Genomic DNA, 18,484 nt, shown 5'->3' with positions numbered 1-18,484 from the left:
TAACTGCATAAACCATAGTAGTTTTCTTCCGATTTATATGGCACTACAAAACAAACATGGCAGAAATGATGCCCAAATGCCAGGCTAATGGGTTTTTCAAAAGCCTCTTTGCAGGCTGTAGTTGGAAATCGGATGCTGGAGTAAATAGAGCAGGGGTGTCAAACTTGATTTCATTGAGGGCTGCATCAGGGTTATGTTTGACCTCAGGGGACTAGGGTGGGCATGGCTGGCTCGACGTCACTTGTGTCGGGGGCACCTGTGGTAGCCCGAGCGCTCTGCCAGCAAAAACAGCCTCCAGAGTTCCGTTTTCGGCTGGGACGGTCTCCTGCAACCCTCTGCCAGAGAAAATGGAGCTTGGGAGGGCCACTTGCTGGCAGAGGCACTGTGGGCCGGTCCTTTGCTGTTTCCAGGGTGGCCCTGGGGGCCAGATCTAAGCACCCCATGAGCCAGATCTGGCCCTCAGGCCTTGAATTTGACACATCTGAAATAGAGCATCTTGCTGAGATGGAGAGCAGCAGGCCCAGTAGCAATGCCTGATTTGCCAGGCGCAGAAAGAAAGGACGTTCAACTATATGCCATTGAGGCAGCTTTTGGAAGCCAGTGGGCATCCTTTAAGCAGACTTCAGGTCCTTTTTTTTTCTTATTTATCAGACGTAGCAGACTGAGCTTATTTATTAGAACTACTACACCTTGCCTTTATCAGGAGTGTACATAGTGCTCCCTCTCCACAACAACCTTGTAAGGTAAATTGTGCTGGGAGAGAAGGACAGGCCCTAATTCAGCCAATGAGCTTCCATGGCTGAGTGAGGATTAATACCTGGGTCTCCCTGCCTCTCTAGGGCAGGATCTACACCTGAGGGCTCCTGAGCAGAGAGGGAGGGAATGGGCCAAAATCAGCCAATGAGCTGTTACAGCATCTGCTTCTAGTCCAGCACTTTCCAGGGCCATCTTAACAGCATTATGGGCCCTGGGCAAAGCGCTGTACTGGGGCCCCTACGACAACTACTCACAGGAATAAAAATGTAAATGGTCGATAAAATTAAACATATATTTGCATGTTAGTATTAATTTAAAAAATGCAGTAAAATGTAATAAATATGTTGCTGTATTTATATGATACAAGGTGCATTGAAGGGTTAACATGCACAGATTAGTATGGTGCCCCTATGCTCATGGGGCCCACGGGCAAGTGCCCATCAGGCCCATGCATTAAGACAGCCCTGGCACTTTCACCACCACACCTGATTGACACTTGGACTGAGAGGGAGGGACTAGCCCAAAGTCAGCCAATGAGCTTCCACGGCTGAGGGGAGGGGGGGCAATTAGAGTTTCTCTGCTTCTTATCCAACATCTTCCTCAATACAGCTGGTGAAATTCCATTTCAGCCTGGCCAGTGGGCGCTGTTATTATTTTTAATGGCAGTGCTTTGATATAACGAGTTTTAAACGGCTGAGTTTTATAGTCTGCAATTTACCCGATTGATCCCTTGAGAGCTCTGTTTGGTAGCAAGAGAGCATTCTGGTTTAATAAATCAAGACTTCCCATGACTCCACTGATGGAGCAGGCAGCTTGCTAAAGGGGGGCCAATTTGTTTTAAATGTATACGTGTAAACATATTTTTATGACTGGAAGCCACCAAGAGTTACCCTATAGTAAGATTGGCAGCCAATAGATTTTATAAATAATAGATAGATAGATAGATAGATAGATAGATAGATAGATAGATAGATAGATAGATAGACAGACAGACAGACAGACAGACAGACAGACAGGCTGGCCGGCTGGCAGGCAGGCAGACAGATACATACATACATACATACATACATACATACATACATACATACATACATACATTTGTGATCCTATAATCAGCTTTGGTTGTTATCCTGAGGATGAATAAGGAGCCTTCAGAAAACTCCCTTTTAATTCCATCTCCACTTGGGGATTATAGCTCAGAGGTGGGTTTCAGCAGGTTCTGACCAGTTCTGGAGAACCGGTAGTGGAAATTTTGAGTAGTTCAGAGAACCGGTAGTAAAAATTCTGACTGGCCCTGCCCCCGTCTATTCTCTGCCTCCCAAGTCCCAGCTGATCGGGAGGAAATGGAGATTTTGCAGTAACCTTCCCCTGGATTGGGGAGGGAATGGAGATTTTGCAGTATCCTTCCCCCGGAGTGGAGTGGGAATGGAGATTTTACAGTATTCTTCCCCTGCAAATGCCTACCAAGCCACACCCACTAAGCCATGTCCTGCCCACCAAGCCACATCCACAGAACGGTAGTAAAAAATTTTGAAACCCACCACTGTTATAGCTCCTCATCTACCATATCTGCCAGTCAAAAACTGTAAAGCTATTTAATAAATAATGCAGCTGGATTTCCAACCAGGACTGAATAAGTTAGCTGAATAAGTAAGCCCAGTCAGAATATAGTTGGCCTAGGAGTGTTTTCTAGAGCCAGTGAGGTATATATTATTCAGTAAACCACTGCTTAACCACAAGGTATAAAAATATTCTTTTTTTATTTGAACTTGTGGTTCTCTTCACAGATCCGCAGATGAAAAACGACTCTGAGGCAGCCAAGACAAAGCAACTGAATAAACATAAAAAAAGGATAAAAGCCAGGATACGTCTTGATGAAAAAACAGTCGGTGGGTCATGATTTTAAAAATATGAAGGTTAATTCATGATTTGAAGACATAAGGATACACAGGGCTGCCCGCAAGGATGGCAAAGAGTCAATATGGTGGCTGTGACCGGCCAAGCAAAGCCCCACCCCTTTTTAATGTGTGTGATGTCATATGTATATAAAGGGGCGGGGTTTTGATTGCAGTTGTGGGCACCATCTTGACTTTTTTGACCACCCTGGTGGACACTCCTAGTGTTGCAAGCTACACTTCATCCCCAGCATTCCATTCTATTGACTTCTGTCTTTTGTTTAGTTCTTCTTAATTCTGCTTTGATTTCTTCTTAATTGTGCTTAGACTAGAAAGGAATATAAATAATTCCAAAATTGGAATTAATAGCTTTCTGGGTTTGTTTGTTTTTTACAACTCTCCTTCTCCTCTTATAAAACATAGCTCTGAAATCAACAAAAAGATGAAGCTTTATTTTCAACAAAAGCTTTACCACTGAAGTTTTAGTATTAGGAAAAATTTCATTACAGGTAATCCTCAATTTACAATCTCAATTGAGTCCAAAATTTCTGTTGCTAAGCAAGACAATTGGTAAGTGAGTTTTGTCCCATTTTATGACCCTTCTTGTCACAGTTCTTAAATGAATTACTCCAGTTGTTAAGTTACTAATATCGTTGTTAATATATCTGGCTTCCCCATTGACTTTGGTTGTCAAAAAGCTGCAAAAGATGATCACATGACTACAACCATCATAAATATGAGCCAGTTGTCAAGTGTCTGAATTTTGAACATGTGACCATAGGGATGCTGCAATGGCTGTGTGAAAAAGAGCCTTGGTAGTACAGTGGTCTAAAGCACCCTGTTATTAAGACCAGCTGCCTGCAATTACTGCAGGTTCAAATCTCGCCAGGCTCAAGGTTGACTCAGCCTTCCATCCTTTCTAAGGTAGGTAAATTGAGGACCCAGTTTGTGGGGGCAATAAGCTGACTTTGTATAAATATACAAAAGTATGAAGGCTATTGCTTAGCGCATTGTAAGCCACCCTGAGTCTCCAGAGAAGGGCGGCATATAAATCAATTTTTAAAAAAAACAAAAAAAAACGGTCATAAGTCAATTTTTTCAGTGACTTTTATAACTTTGAATGGTCACTAAATGGTTGATTGTAAGCCTGGCCTAAATCTTCTCCCCTTTTAAATATAAATTTTAAATACAAATTTTAATCTGTTTAAATTATGGGGTATTTTAAATTCAGCCAAATTATTTAATTCGTTTTTAATCGATTTTAAATTTTTGTATCTCTGTGTTTTATCTTCTGGCTGTTCACCGCCCTGAGTCCTTCGGGAGAAGGGCGGTATAGAAATTTTAAAAAAAAAAAAAAAGTCGAGGACTACCTGTACAGTAAGAATCTGGGTTAACAATTGTGTTTGCATAATATATGACTGAACCACAAGTGTCCTTATTTTATACAATTGATATAACAATGGATTTCTTTAGACATCATTGCTTATAATTCTATTTTCTTTATTTTAGTTGTGAAACACCCAAGTTGTGGGTAGCTAAGCATCATAGAAATTTGAAACAGAAATGAAGTGGAGAAAGTCATTTGAAAACTTCTGCCCTTCTCAGTGCATATTATGAATCTATTTTTTACCTCCCTTGTTTTGGTGTCTTGAAATCCATGTCCTAATAAATGGGGATTCTTGATTTCTTGATGTACCCATCTGTGAAATGGGCCTCTTTCTGGATGGCCTGGTGTGGAAAGACCTGTTGTAGGGTAGCAGCCATGGGAAAGTTTTTCCTCGTCTTCTACTTGCAGGGGAATGGACCTCTTGGTTCAATGTGGACCATCCTGGAGGCGAAGGGGATTTCGAGACGCTGGAGGCCATCCGGTTCTACTACCCTGAGCGCATCTGTGCCCGGCCCCTCTCTATCCAAGCCCGGACCACTAAGTGGGAGCTGCCCAAGGAAGTGGGGGAAGTTGTGCGCTTCAGCCCCCAAGAAGGCTTCCATTGCCTCAACAAAGAGCAGCTCAGCAATAGGACCTGCTCTAACTATCATGTCCGATTCCTCTGCCCTGTGGGTAAGTGTGAAATAACAATTTATCGGTGGAACAACTTGCCTCCAGAAGTTGTGTGTGCTCCAATACTGGAAGTTTCTCCTTAACTGGACAACTATTTGTCTGAAATGATACAGGAACCTTCAAATGTTGTGAGCGCTCCAACACTGGAGATTTTTAAGAAGAGACTGGACAACAATTTGTCTGAAATGTTATAGGGCCGTAATGGCGAACCTATGGCATGCGTGCCACAGGTGGCGTGCGGAGCCATATCTGTGGCCACGCGAGCGTTGCCCTAGCTCAGCTCCAGCGTGCATGCGTACGCCAGCCAGCTGATTTTCGGGCCTTCCGAGTCCACCGGAAGTTGGGAAATAGGCCATTTCCAGCCTCCGGAGGGCCTCGGGGGGTGGGGGGATGGAGGCCGTTGTCACCCTCCCCAGGCGCCAAGAAAGCCTCTGGAGCCTGGGAAGGATGAAAAACGAGCCTACTGGGCCCACGGGTAACCTTTTTACCATCGTGTGCCAAAAGCAGGGGGAGCGCAGAGGGGCTGCGCGGGCATGCGCAGGGGGGGCAGGGTGTGTGTGGGGGCATTGAATTATGGGTGTGGGCAGGTGTGTCTGCGACCCACCCCCACACTTCCCCCACTTTTGGCATGTGACGGCAAAAAGGTTAGCCATCCTTGTTATAGGGTTTCCTGCTTGAGCAGGAGGTTGGAGTAAAAGACCTCCAAGGTGGGGGTCCAGTGGTGGGATTCAATTTTTTTTACTACCAGTGGCTTGGTGGGCGTGGCAGGGAAGGATACTGCAAAATCTCCATTTCCACCCCACTCCAGGGGAAGGATACTGTAAAATCTCCATTTCCACCCCACCCCACTCCAGGGGAAGGTTACTGCAAAATCTCCATTCCCTTCCCACCCCACTAACCTGCTTTTCAGCTCCCTCTGCAGGGCAACAAAAGAAGACCCAGCCGATCAGCTGGGACTCGATCAGCTGGGACTCAGGAGGCAGTGAATAGATGGGGGCGGGCCCAGTCAGAGGTGGTATTTGCCAGTTCTCCGAACAACTCAAAATTTCCATTACTGGTTCTCCAGAACTGGTGAGAACCGGCTGAATATCACCTCTGGTCCCTTCCAATTCTGTTATTCTGTTATTAAGGATCTCCTGCTGGAGCACGGGGTTGGACTAGAAGACCTCCAAGGTCCCTTCCAACTCTGTTATTCTGTCATTCTGTCTGATTTTTATGGCCATGGTATAAAAAGTATGAAAAATCTAGGCTTTCTTGACCAGCCCAGGATATTGGCAAGTCAATGGATGACAGCCATTTAATTAGTCTTGTTATTAGTTCCCCAAATTCTGGCAACTCAGGGAGATCTGGAGGTACAGACATTTTTAAAAGCAGTTTTTGATTATTAAATTACCTACAAGCATCCCACTTTTTCTTGGATCTATGATGACAGCCAAATGTACCTCCTTCCTAATGGTAGAGTTAGGTAGTTGCCCCCCAAATAAACAAAGAAATATGGGTGAACGCCTCTTAGTTTTTTATTTGTACCCAAACAAACAAACAATATATCTAGCCTGCATTCTTTTCAATAAATAGTCCTCCTTCATGCCTCTTTATAAAGCTCACCTTGCCTTCAGAGCCAAAAACAGAGGATAAATAAATACTGTTTTTAGCAATTTTATTTTTTTGATGCTCTAAATGATATCCGTGATTATTATAATTTTGGGACTCTGTAAGCCACCCAGAGATAGAGCTGTCAGATAGGCAGCAAAAATAAAAATAAAATAATGAAATAAAATAAATAATAAAATAAAATGATAAAGTAAAATAAAATATATAAATAATAAAATATAAAAAAAATTAAAAATGATAAAATAAAATAATAAAATAAAAAATATAAATAATAAAATATAAAAAAATTAAAAATGATAAAATAAAATAATAAAATAAAAAATATAAAAAATAAAATATAAAAAATTAAAAATAATAAAATAAAATAATAAAATATAAAATAATAAAATATAAGATAGAAGATAGAAAATAGAAAACATAATAAAATAATAAATAAATAATAAAACAAATACATGATAAAATAAATAAAATAAAAGATATAATAAAATAAAATAAATGAAAATAAATAAAATAAAAATGATAATTAAACTAAACTAAACTAAACTAAACTAAACTAATAAAGTGATTGGATTCTAGGTCCCCACAAAAGAAGACATCTTCAACGTAACATAATCTCGGAAGAAAAGCCTTGGTCATCATTGGTAAAGAGTTTACTGCCCAAACCATCACACTTCTAGACACAATTCACTTCCTGAGTTTCTTTTTCCCTTAATTCGTTCTGCCCAACAGATCCTGTGCAGAAGCCGGGATGGTCAAGTTGGTCTCCCTGGAGTCCCTGTTCCCAGACAGCATGTGGCCTCAGCGGCATCCAAACCAGACACCGGACCTGTCTGAAGAACTCTGCACCAGTGCCGGGACAGCTGTCAAAATGCCCTGGGAAATCCATGGAACGTCGGACCTGCAGATCTGAACCCTGCCAAGGTTCGTTTTGGCCCTCAACCTACTTTAGTTTCATATTGGGGTCAGGGTGGGGAACATGGGGATCTGGTGGCAATTCAGATATTTCAGCTAATTTCTGACAAAGAATTTAGATAAAGTTGGTCCAAAAGGTGCTTTTTTGAAGACTTTCTAGAAAGTCACCTCTTGAAAAAAGCATCATTGGGATAACCATGACCTAGATGACTTAGGACAGTGATGGCTAACCTTTTCCGGACTGAGTGCCCAAAGCGTGCACCTGAGCCCCCAAAATGCAATGCGTACGCCCATTGAGCATGCACCCCTTCCCGCTGCACATGCGCAGCAGAGACCCAAAGACCAGCTGGCTGGTGGGAGGTGTGCTCATGTGCAGCAGAGCGGAACTGGAGCAATGGCTCGTGTGCCATCAGAGAGGGTGCTGCATGCCACCTCTGGCACGCATGCCATAGGTTCGCCATCACGGACTTAGGATCTCCGTAGACATTTAGACAAAGTTTGTATGTTTTTTTTTTAATTACCAAAACGGAGAAATATTTTATTAATGACTCTTCCCTCTCCTCCTTTTTATTTCACCCCCTGACATTTTCCCACCCACATCCTGTCTATGAATTCCAATACTTTTTTTGCTGCCTTCAGGTCAGTTTTGACTCCTGGCGACTGCACGGACAAGTCCCTGCAGTTTTCTTGGCAAGATTTTGCAAGTGGTTTGTCATTGTTTCGCTGCTAAAGCCGAGAGAGAATGACTGGGCCAAGGTCACCCAGCTGGCTTTGGGCCTAGGGCAGGACTAGAATTCAGAGCCTCCAAGTTTCTAGCCTGTTGGCTTAACCACTAGCCCAAATTGGCTGTCAAGGTCTGAAATGCCATCTAGATTATGTGAAGCCGCTGACATTTTTCAAGACAGGAGAACTCGCTACTTGCCTGGGCAGTGAACACAGTTCTACCACGCCCAGGCCTGGGGTCAAGACATCACTTGCAAGGAATGTTAGCAATGGCCTTGCGGTCTCCAAAGGGCCAGAGAGCTTCTGTTTTTATGGGCAAAGCAATTCCTTTTTAATGAACATCATCCCTGCCAAGGTTTTCTGCCAAGTACGTTTTTGGGTAAGCATTAAACATTTTTGTCCAGAAGATCTGACACTCGATCCTTTGTTCTGATGGGGCTAAGAGGTAAATTTGACCCTAAGTACATATACATCTATCAACTTTGCCTAAATTCTTTGTCAAAAAAAATAATGATTCAAAATATCAGCCCGGCACAGTGTGTTTTCTTGAGCTTGGTGATGGGAATTCCAGGGATGGCAGCTGACCTGTGATGCCCAATGAAGGGTTCCAAGTGAGAAAAGCATGTGCCACTAACAATAAAAAATTGAACAAATAAGGTTTTTCCCATTGCTGCCCTGTGTGATTTGCTACTCAGTCTTTCTTCCTTCTAAATCTCTGGAGGACAAGGGGTTTAATCCTGCCAGTGTGTTTATTTTATTTTATTAGATTTTTATCTCACCTTTATTACTTTATCAAGTTTAATTTGCCCAAGACAGCAAACATACCTACTTCTTCTTTGTTCCTCCTCCACAACAACAACCCTGTGAGATGGGTTGGGCTAAAAGAGAGTGACTAGCCAAAATCCTGCTATATTTGTGTAACGTAGCCAGTATGGAAGTGGATTTGCAGCACAACAACACTGCAAAAAGACAGCTGTGTTAATCTTTGGTAGCCAAAAATGAAGGAGCGGTTATATAGCATATAGCATATAGCATATGCTTTTTAATAAAATGTGTTGATCAGAAAGGATGCTACTGGACTGATTTGAGGGGATTTGAGGCCAGTTTCTCTCTCTCTCTCTCTGAAACTAATCTACATTATTGGATTAAATGAGGGACGCGGTAGCTCAGTGGCTAAGATGCTTCAGCTGTTCAAATCCCTAGTGCTGCGTAACAGGGTGAGCTCCCGTTACTTGTCCCAGCTTCTGTCAACCTAGCAGTTCAAAAGCACGTAAAAAATGCAAGTAGAAAAAATAGGGACCACGTTTGGTGGGAAGGTAATAGCGTTCCGTGCGCCTTTGGCATCTAGTCATGCCAGCCACATGACCACGGAGACGTCTTCGGACAGCGCTGGCTCTTCGGCTTTGAAACGGAGATGAACAACTAGCACATATGTGCGAGGGGAACCATTACCTTTACCTTTAAAGGTAAAAATTAGAAAGAATATTAGATAACCCTGCAGTTCCTAGAGCTAAGATGGTATATTGATCTAATGAATAAAGAAGTATCATTTTGCCAAAATGTATTTATTCCTATTTATTTGCTTCCCCTTCCTAAACTTATTTTAAATGGATTTTTTTAAATACATAATGTATCTTACATTATTCTTTTGTGGACTTAAGAGTTTGTCCCTTCCTCTTTTCCTACAGTCATTGTCATTTTTGCTACTACGTTATAGTCTTGCTCTTCAGCCTTAAAAAAAGCCTCCCAGAGTGGCATGCAAAGCCATGATTAAGGTACCTCCTGCTTTTAGATTTATACAAGAAAAGTCCCAACTCAAAAGGAAATGGAATTGGGAGCGCAGATGAAAAAAAAAGCAGAGTTGAGCACTCATTCCTCATTATGACTTTGTACCTCCTGCTTCTTCTCTACTCAAAAGTTGGTGCTAAATGTTCCTCTTTTTTGCTATTCCAATTTATCTGTCCAATGTATATCTATAAAGGGACAAAAATATATAAATAAATAAAAATTATATAAATAAACACTTTGGAAAAAGTGCAAAGAAGAGCAACTAAGATGATTAAGGGCCTGGAGACAAAAAAATACGAAGAATGGTTGCAGGTATTGGGTATGGCCAGTCTAGAAAAAGGAAACACTAGGGGTGACATGATAGCTATATTCCAGTATTTGAAGGGCTGCCACAAAGAAGAGGAGGGGTCAACCAGTGGTGGGATTCAAATAATTTAACAACCAGTTCTCTGCCGTAATGACCAGCTGGGTAGGCGTGGCTGGGTGGTCATGTGACCGTGTGGGTGTAGCCAACGCAACATCACTCACGTCGATGGGCGCTTCGCCTTAGCTGTTACAATGTAATAAGGGTTAACCAGAGAGGCAGTTTCTATAAGCAGGGCAATAAAGATTAGGCTAGAAACACCACCAGAATGTTTCCTTCTTGCCTTCCTTACAGGATTAGCCCTGTAAAGTGGGAAAAAAACAAAATAAGATTTCTTCCAACAACCGGTTCTCCGAACTGCTTAGAAAGTTAACAACCGGTTCTCCTGAATAGGTGCGAACTGGCTGAATCCCACCACTGGGGTCAACTTATTTTCCAAAGCACCAGAAAGCAACACAAGAAGCAATGGATGGAAACTAATCAAGTAGAGAAGCAACCTGGAGTTAAGGAAAAACTTCCTAACAGTGAGAACAATTAACCCGTGAAACAGCTTGCCTTCAGAAGTTGTAGGTGCTCCATCACTGGAGGCTTTTAAGAAGAGACTGGACAGTCACTTGTCTGAAATGGTATAGGGTCTCCTGCTTGAGCAGGGAGCTGGACTAGAAGACCTCCAAGGTCCCTTCCAGCTCTCCAGTGGCATTTAATAACTTGGTGGGCAGACATTCTTTTAGGGGGAAAACTCCACCGTTTTCTCTGTTCAAAATGTGAGTCTGGGGCTTTGGATTGGAGAAGCAGGCCAACTGCTTGTCTTTTTTTGCTTACCTTCTCAGGCACAAGAATTGCTGTTCTAAAATTGGTTGGAAGAGACCTTGAATTTTTACTTGGTGTAACGCACATGATTTTTTTTGCATAAGTCATAGAATAAATTTGTAACAAAAAAAGAAACCAGAAAAAGCGTTTGTGGTTTGGGAGCAGAGGCTGGAGAAGACAGAGAAGAAAAAAAATGGGACTTTTGTCAACAGTTCCAAAAGAGCTTTGCCAATGCAAGTCAGGGCAGGGTGCCTAAAAGCACCTTAATGTTCATGCTTTAAGAGGCAAAATGTTCCTTGTGTCAAGAGATCTGACCTTCCAAAGTAATTTTCACATCCTTCCTTGAGGTTGGATTAAAATCTGAAGAACATCAATCTAATATACATTTGCAAAAATTATAATAAACAGGGTTTTTTTAGTATTGAATACCCATGGATCTCTGTTTTGTTTAAGAGAAGTAAATATATACACAAAAATGGCATAGTATTACTGTATATGAAGACACACCTCAACTAAAACTCTTTCATGGGATTACTAAATAAAGGGGCACAAAGGTGATCCCCGAGTTTTCTTGTTCACAGATTTTGAAGCATAAACATAAGCATGTCTTCACAGGCATACAAGCTACAAGTAGTCCTCAACTTACGACCACAATTGAGCCCAAAATTTCTGTTGCTAAGTGAGAAATTTGTTAAGTGAGTTTTGCTTTTGCCCCATTTTACGACTTTTGTTGCCACATTTATTTTTTATTTTTTACTTTATTTGATTTATATGCCCCCCTTTTCCGGAGACTCAGGGCGGCTTACAATGTGTTAAGCAATAGCCTTGATACTTTTGTATATTTATACAAAGTCAGCTTATTGTCCCCACAATCTGGGTCCTCATTTTACCTACCTTAGAAAGGATGGAAGGCTGAGTCAACCTTGAGCCTGGTGAGATTTAAACTTGCAGTAATTGCAGGCAGCTGATGTTAATAACAGTGCTTTAGTCTGCTGCGCCACCAGGGCTCTTAACATTTGTTAAGTGAATCACTGCCGTGGTTAAATTAGTAACCCAGTTGTTAAATGAATCCTTCTTCTCCGTCGACTTTGCTTGTCAGAAGGTCGCAAAAGGGAATCACATGACCCCGGGACACTGCAACCGTCATAAATGTGAATCGGTTGTCAAGCATCCGAATGTAAATGCATCAGGTGACCATGGGGATGCTGCAATGGTCGTAAGTGTGAAGTCACTTTTTTCATTGCTGTTATAACTTCGAACAGTCACTAAATGAACTGATGTAAGTGGAGGACTACCTGTATTGATTGCCAATAGGAGAGACATCTGTAGCTCAAGGTTGAACTGTGGGGTCCTTGGCGTTATCTGAGTTGGGTTGTTTCTTGCAGAGGTTTCATTACCCAACTAGGTAACATCATCACTGCTAGCACTGATGATGTTACCTAGCAGGGTAATAAAATGTTTGCAAGAAAATAACCCTGCTTAGAGAGCACCAAAGCTATTGATTTCCAGAGGCCTCAGTCCAGTGGTGGGATTCAGCCAGTTCGCACCACTTCAGGAAAACCTAACTTTCTGAGCAGTTTGGCGAACTGCTTGTTGGAAGAAATCATTAGGGCAGAGAACCGGTTGTTAAATTATTTGAATCCCACCACTGCCTCAGTCCAAGTAAAAATATGTAGGGCTGATGTCAGCTATGCCAGTTTCAGAAACTGTTAGATAGGTTGTTCCATGAAGGCAAATGCACAGTTGTTAATGCCAGTGGCTTCTCTTGCCCTCAGAACTCAAATGGAGCCAATGGGGTGCTTGGAGTCCTTGCTCAAAAACATGCGGCAGTGGCGGGAAGCAAGTGCGGCGTCGAAGTTGTCAAAAAACTAAGCACTCACATTGTGTGGGGCGTCCCTTGGAGGTGAAGATATGTGCCAACATACCTTGTCCAGGTAATGAACCTCTCTGACTGTGTTTAACCTTTCTTCAATAGTTACAGTATGTGACTCGTATGCATATTTCTTGTGGCCCTCGCTGTCCCCGCCACAAATTCTTCAAGGCAACATTTCTGTTAATCTGCATGTCGAACACTGAATTTAGAATTTGCAGGATGAATACTGTTGGAAGAAATGTCCATCTGGGTTCAGTTCCAAGTGGGGAGAAAGACACTGGAAACATGGAGACTGCTTGAAAAGATGGTTTAATGGTGGATAGGATCACATGGTTTTGAGGTCCTGGGCAAAAAAGACACATGGGTGAGAGAGAGATTTATACCCTCTGTTGGGCTTTGAATTTGAGCTTGTATTCTGATTGGTTGTCAGACTCCCATGGGGCCATGCAGGGGTAACTTTGTAGGTTGTCTTTTGAATCCCAGGCTTGGTTGAGCCTTGCTGGGTGATGCAATCTCCCCAGGTGCCATGTGCTGAGTTCTGTTGCTAGATGGGTAGCAGGGGTAAAATCCAAAATTTTTCCCTACCGGTTCTGTGGGTGTGGCTTGGTGGGCGCAGCAGTGGAAGGATACTGCAAAATCTCCATTCCCACCCCACTCCAGGGGAAGGATATTGCAAAATCTCCATTCCCACCCCACTCTGAGGCCAACCAGAGGTGATATTTTCCGGTTCTCCGAACTACTCAAAATTTCCGCTACCGGTTCTCCAGAACCTGTTAGAACCTGCTGGATTTCACCCCTGGGTAGAGGGCTAATCCTATCTTTGTTGGATCTTGGGTGAGGGCATTTGCTTATGAATAGATCTAGAATAGATCTCTTAAGTGCGGACATCTGCTGTGGGCTATTGAGAGTGTGGGAGCTATTAAGAGTGAGTCTGCTTCCTGCCTAAAAAACATGTTCCTCCATTTCTCATCCAGGGAGATATAATATTCTGCCTTTTTAACATTTCCTAGAATATTTCATTCTTCTAGGAGAGGGGTGGGTGCTAACTTCCTACAATACCAAAGGAGGGAAGCGAGGACTTTAATAAATCTTATAAAAGATTAAGAAATGGCTTAACCATGTCAATCATGAGGATACAAGCCCAATTAGTCAGAGGAGCAGGGGAGGTTCATGTCCCCAAATTCAGTTCACCAGAAAGCTGGGGAAAGGGGGCCACTCTTAGAGGCCTTTTCCCCACTCCCCCCAGCCTTCCGAATCCTCACCTTGATTCAGGGGATAATTAGAAATCAGTGTTTATATTTCTGCTCATTGCAAAAGGAAGAGATTACAAGCACACAATGGCGAATACACATCGCAAGGCTTGCCTTGGTGCCAGCAAGCTTAGGATACAAAAGGAGGATCATGGCAATTTCAGATAGCAGCACAAGCTGGGCCTGGGTGCTAATTAACTAATCGTGATTACAGAGCTGAGCTGATTTGCAGCTTTCAGGGAAGCATAGCCTGTAGGCAAAAGAAAAGGAGTTTAGGAAGAGAGAGGTTGTCAAGCAATTTCTCCTCTGCAAGGGAAGAAATTCTCCCTGAACAGGAGGGGGAAAAAAGTACAAAAAATACAAGTTAGGCATAACAGGCAGTTTTCGGCTTTGGCTGAAGAAAGATACCCCAGCATTCCTTATTTTGCAATATTTACTAACTCACTGCTCCAGTGGTGGGTTTCAAATTTTTTTACTACCGGTTCTGTGGGTGTGACTTGGTGGGTGTGGCATAGTTTGGTAGGCACTGCAGGGATAGGATACTGTAAAATCTCCATTCCCACCCCACTCCAGGGGAAGGATACTGTAAAATCTCCATTCTGTCCCCAATCCAGGGGAAGTTTAATGCAAAATCCCCATTTCTTCCCGGTCAGCTGGGATTTGAGAGGCAGAGAATAGATGGGGGCAAATGGAATAGAATAGAATTTTTACTACCGGTTCTCCAAACTACTCAAAATTTCTACTACCAGTTCTCCAGAACTGGTCAGAACCTGCTGAAACCCACCTCTGCACTGCTCACTCCAGGAGTTTGAATCTGATATGGCTCAAGGTCGACTCAGCCTTCTATCCTTCCGAGGTGGGTAAAATGAGGACCCAGATTGTTGGGGGCAATAATGCTGACTCTGTAAAACTGCTGAGAGAGGTCTGTAAAGCACAGTGATGCGGTATATAAGTCTAAGTTCCATTGCTGTTGCTATGGAAGCCCCTCCCTCGAGATTGCTGCATCGCTCATAAAAACATAGCAGACCTCAATTCCTTATAAATCCTTGCTAGAAGAAATATCCATCTGGTTCAGTTCCAAGCTGGGAGAAAGACATGGAAACATGGAGGCTGATTGGAAAGATGGTTTAATGAAGCAGAATCACATGGGTGGTTCTGGTGCAGCTGACCACATGGAGTTGAGAGTGGGAGGTATTTATACCTTCTCTTGGGCTTTGCACTTGAACTTCCTGTTCCTGTACAAGAACATGTATTCTATTGGCTGTTGTCAGACTTCCATGGGGCCATTTACAAACCCTAGGAGATTGTCTGAGCTAAGCTTGGTTGAAGTTTGACAGATGCAATGAAGGGGCTTGTTGGGCAATTCCTATTGTGTCTGAGGGCTAATCCTACCTTTGTTGAGACCTTGCTGCAGGGAATTTTTGCCTATGAATAGAGCTACCTAGATCTCAATAAGCTTTTTATCTCTTAAGTGCTGACATCTGCTGAGGGCTATTAAAAAGGTGAGGTTGCTTTCCAAGAGCATGTTTCTCCATTTCTCAACCAGGGAAATATAATTATCTGCCTTCTTTAATATTTCTCAAAATGTTTCATTCTTCTAGGAGGGGTGTGGATGCTAACTTTTTACATCCTCATTTGCTCCTACCCTTCTGTAATAAGCCCTGACTCTTAATGCACCCTCTTGGTTCTCTCTTCCTAGCTTGCCAGCTTAGCTGCGCCATCGGCATCCCCAACAAGGACTGTACTGGCTGCATTTGTCCCAACCACACACTCTTGGGCACTGTACGGAGGGCCGATGGGATGCCCCTTGCCGATGCTCAGATATCCCTCGCAGACCAGCCTCTCGCCCCCTTGGCCCAAAGCAATCGTTGGGGTCAGTTCGCCATCCGTGGCATCTGTGCTGGCAATAGCACCAACGTCAGTGCTAAGCTTGAGCGCTTTGCACCAGGTAGTGCCTCACCTGTTGTCAATGGCTCTGGGACCTCTTTGGTGGAGATCATACTCCACAGACTGGGTAAGTGAACTGTGGAGACAGGCTGGGGGTGAGAAAATTGTGGTCATAAGTCAAGGACTACCTATTCCTGATCTGCAAGCTGAAGGAAGCCGCCCTCCCCCCCAATAAAATATGAGAAGATTGCTTTACTGTGCAGCTCCCACCCACCCTGTAGATTAGAATAGAATAGAATAACAGAGTTGGAAGGGACCTTGAAGGTCTTCTAGTCCAACCCTCTGCTTAGGCAGGAAATCCTATACCAGTGATGGTGAACCTTTTCAGCACCGAGTGCCAAAAAGGGAGCATGCGTGGCACCGAGTGCCAAAAAGGGAGCACTTTGTACATGCACACGTGCCAATCAGCTGGCCAGGGCACATGCTCACACTGGAAAATGGAAGACCAGCTCTTCCGATTTCCGACACTGATGCAAGCACAAAGGCCAGCTGATTGTCGTGTGCGCCTGCGCACCAGAAACCTGGAAGAGGAATGGGCACCGCCGCGCGTACCAGGCAACATCACAGCTCTATACCATTTCAGACAAATGATTATCCAATCTCTTCTTAAAAACTTCCAGTGTTGGAGCATTTACAGTTACATTTACAATTGACATTAGTTGGTTCCAGATTTTGATAAAGGGCTAAACCCATGGGTCTAATAATTAATGGTTAATTATTTGAATTTTTTAAATCTTATCTTTATTATGATTTATAAATAATGCAAGGCAGCAAACATACCTAATACACCTTCCTCCTCTTATTTTCCCCATAAAACAACCCTGTGGGTCAGGTTGGGCTGAGAGAGAGGGACTGGCCCAAAGTCACTCAGTTGGTTTTTCATGTCTAAGGCAGGACTAGAACTCATGGTCTCCTGGTTCCTAGGCCAGCATCTTCTTAACCAATAATATTCTCTGAATACAAAAAAATCAAGGCAGAAAAAATCTGGCAGAAAGCTGCAATAGACACTATAGAGCCGTGATGGCGAATCTATGGCACGCATGCCACAGGTGGCACGTGGAGCCATATCTGTGGGCACGCGAGCGTTGCCCTAGCTCAGCTCCAGCACGCCAGCTGATGTTTGGGCCTTCCAGGGAAACATCCAGGGAAATGGGCTGTTTCCGGCCTCCGGAGGCTCTCCGGGGCGGTGGGGAAGGCTGTTTTTGCCCTCCCCAGGCTCCAAGAAAGACTCTGGAGCCTGGGGAAGGTGAAAAACGGGCCCTGGGCCCACCATGCCATCGCGTGCCAAAAGCGGTGGAGGTGCGGGGGGTGGGAGCAGGGGGGCATTGAATTATAGGTGTGGGCACATGCGGGCGTGACCTTCCCGCACTCCCCCTGTTTTTGGCACGCAATGGCAAAAAGGTTAGCCATCACTGCTATAGAGGCAACACTGGAACTGGCACTGAGGGCAGCAGAGTTTATGCTCAGAGTTGGGTAGAGGGCATTTCAACTGAACCCTGGGTCAAAGACACTGAACCCGGCTAACTGAATTAACCCATTTTTTTTCAATTGATTGGCCAGTGAGGCAACCCTAAAAGCAGGCTGAATCCCCTGACCTTGTGAAACAGTATATGCTGTGACTGCATCTGCTAGATGTAAACTTTGTTGTGTAACACTTCCTTGAACGTCATAAAAACTGACAAATTACACATGGCTCAATTCTGGAATTAATGTTGGAAATGTCCCAGCTAAATTGGAAGTCGGCTAGCCAATTTGGAGGCATAGCAAACCCGTAAAACACTGAAGGAAGATGAAGGGAAAACTCATCATCCATAAATTGTCTGTTTTGGTGAGACAAACATACTTTTGTCAGATTAATATTTTTGTTTGTCCCTTCCCTTCCCTCTTTCATTCCCTTCTGTCTTCCTTTCCTTTCCTTTCCTTTCCTTTCCTTTCCTTTCCCTTCCCTTCCCTTCCGTTCCCTTCCCTTCCCTTCCCTTCCCTTCCCTTTCCCTTCCCTTTCCTTTCCCATCCATGGCAGAACAACTTTACATGGTGACCAGTCCTGAATCAAAAGTGAGGATGGTTGGAGAAAAAGTGAGGTTCTGCTGCAGAGCCCAAGGCACCCCTGAACCCCAAAAATATTACTGGTGAGTCATGCTGAAGGTGGAATTAAGGAGAGCAGAGGAAAAACTCATAGTGGAACTTGAACTTGTGTCTGGCTCATTCTCTGGGAATACCGTTTCCCCGAAAATAAGACCCAACTGGAAAATAAGCCCTAGCATGATTTTTCAGGATGCTCGTAATATAAGCCATATCCCTCAAAATAAGCCCCAGTTAAGATCGTCAGCAGACGGAGGCATTTAGTACTGTATTTCCCTCAAAATAAGACCTAACCGGAAAATAAACCATAATGCGTCTTTTGGAGAAAAAATTAATATAAGACCCGGTCTTATTTTGGGGGAAACATGGTAAAAAGCTGAAGTGATGAAGGGAATAAAAAAAGGAGTCCTCAAC

At 43.4% G+C, this 18,484-nt stretch overlaps 1 protein-coding gene across 1 annotated transcript in view; it reads left to right on the top strand.

Moving 5' to 3' along the window:
- Positions 1 to 18,484, top strand: part of LOC117677469 (cartilage intermediate layer protein 2) — a 33,429-nt gene that overhangs the window by 7,104 nt on the left and 7,841 nt on the right. Inside the window, exons 2-7 of the mRNA XM_034437671.3 lie at positions 2,544 to 2,645; positions 4,447 to 4,710; positions 7,051 to 7,242; positions 12,694 to 12,852; positions 15,741 to 16,055; positions 18,009 to 18,117. Of these exons, the coding sequence (XP_034293562.2) occupies positions 2,544 to 2,645; positions 4,447 to 4,710; positions 7,051 to 7,242; positions 12,694 to 12,852; positions 15,741 to 16,055; positions 18,009 to 18,117 (1,141 nt within the window). The remainder of the gene's footprint in view (positions 1 to 2,543; positions 2,646 to 4,446; positions 4,711 to 7,050; positions 7,243 to 12,693; positions 12,853 to 15,740; positions 16,056 to 18,008; positions 18,118 to 18,484) is intronic.

The sequence above is a fragment of the Pantherophis guttatus genome, chromosome 1 (assembly GCF_059756535.1).
Source record: "Pantherophis guttatus breed Tessera chromosome 1, ASM5975653v1, whole genome shotgun sequence".
Classification (NCBI taxonomy): Eukaryota; Metazoa; Chordata; class Lepidosauria; order Squamata; family Colubridae; genus Pantherophis; species Pantherophis guttatus.
The sequence above is the reverse complement of the archived record's forward strand: the minus strand, read 5'-3'. Positions and strand labels throughout refer to the sequence as shown.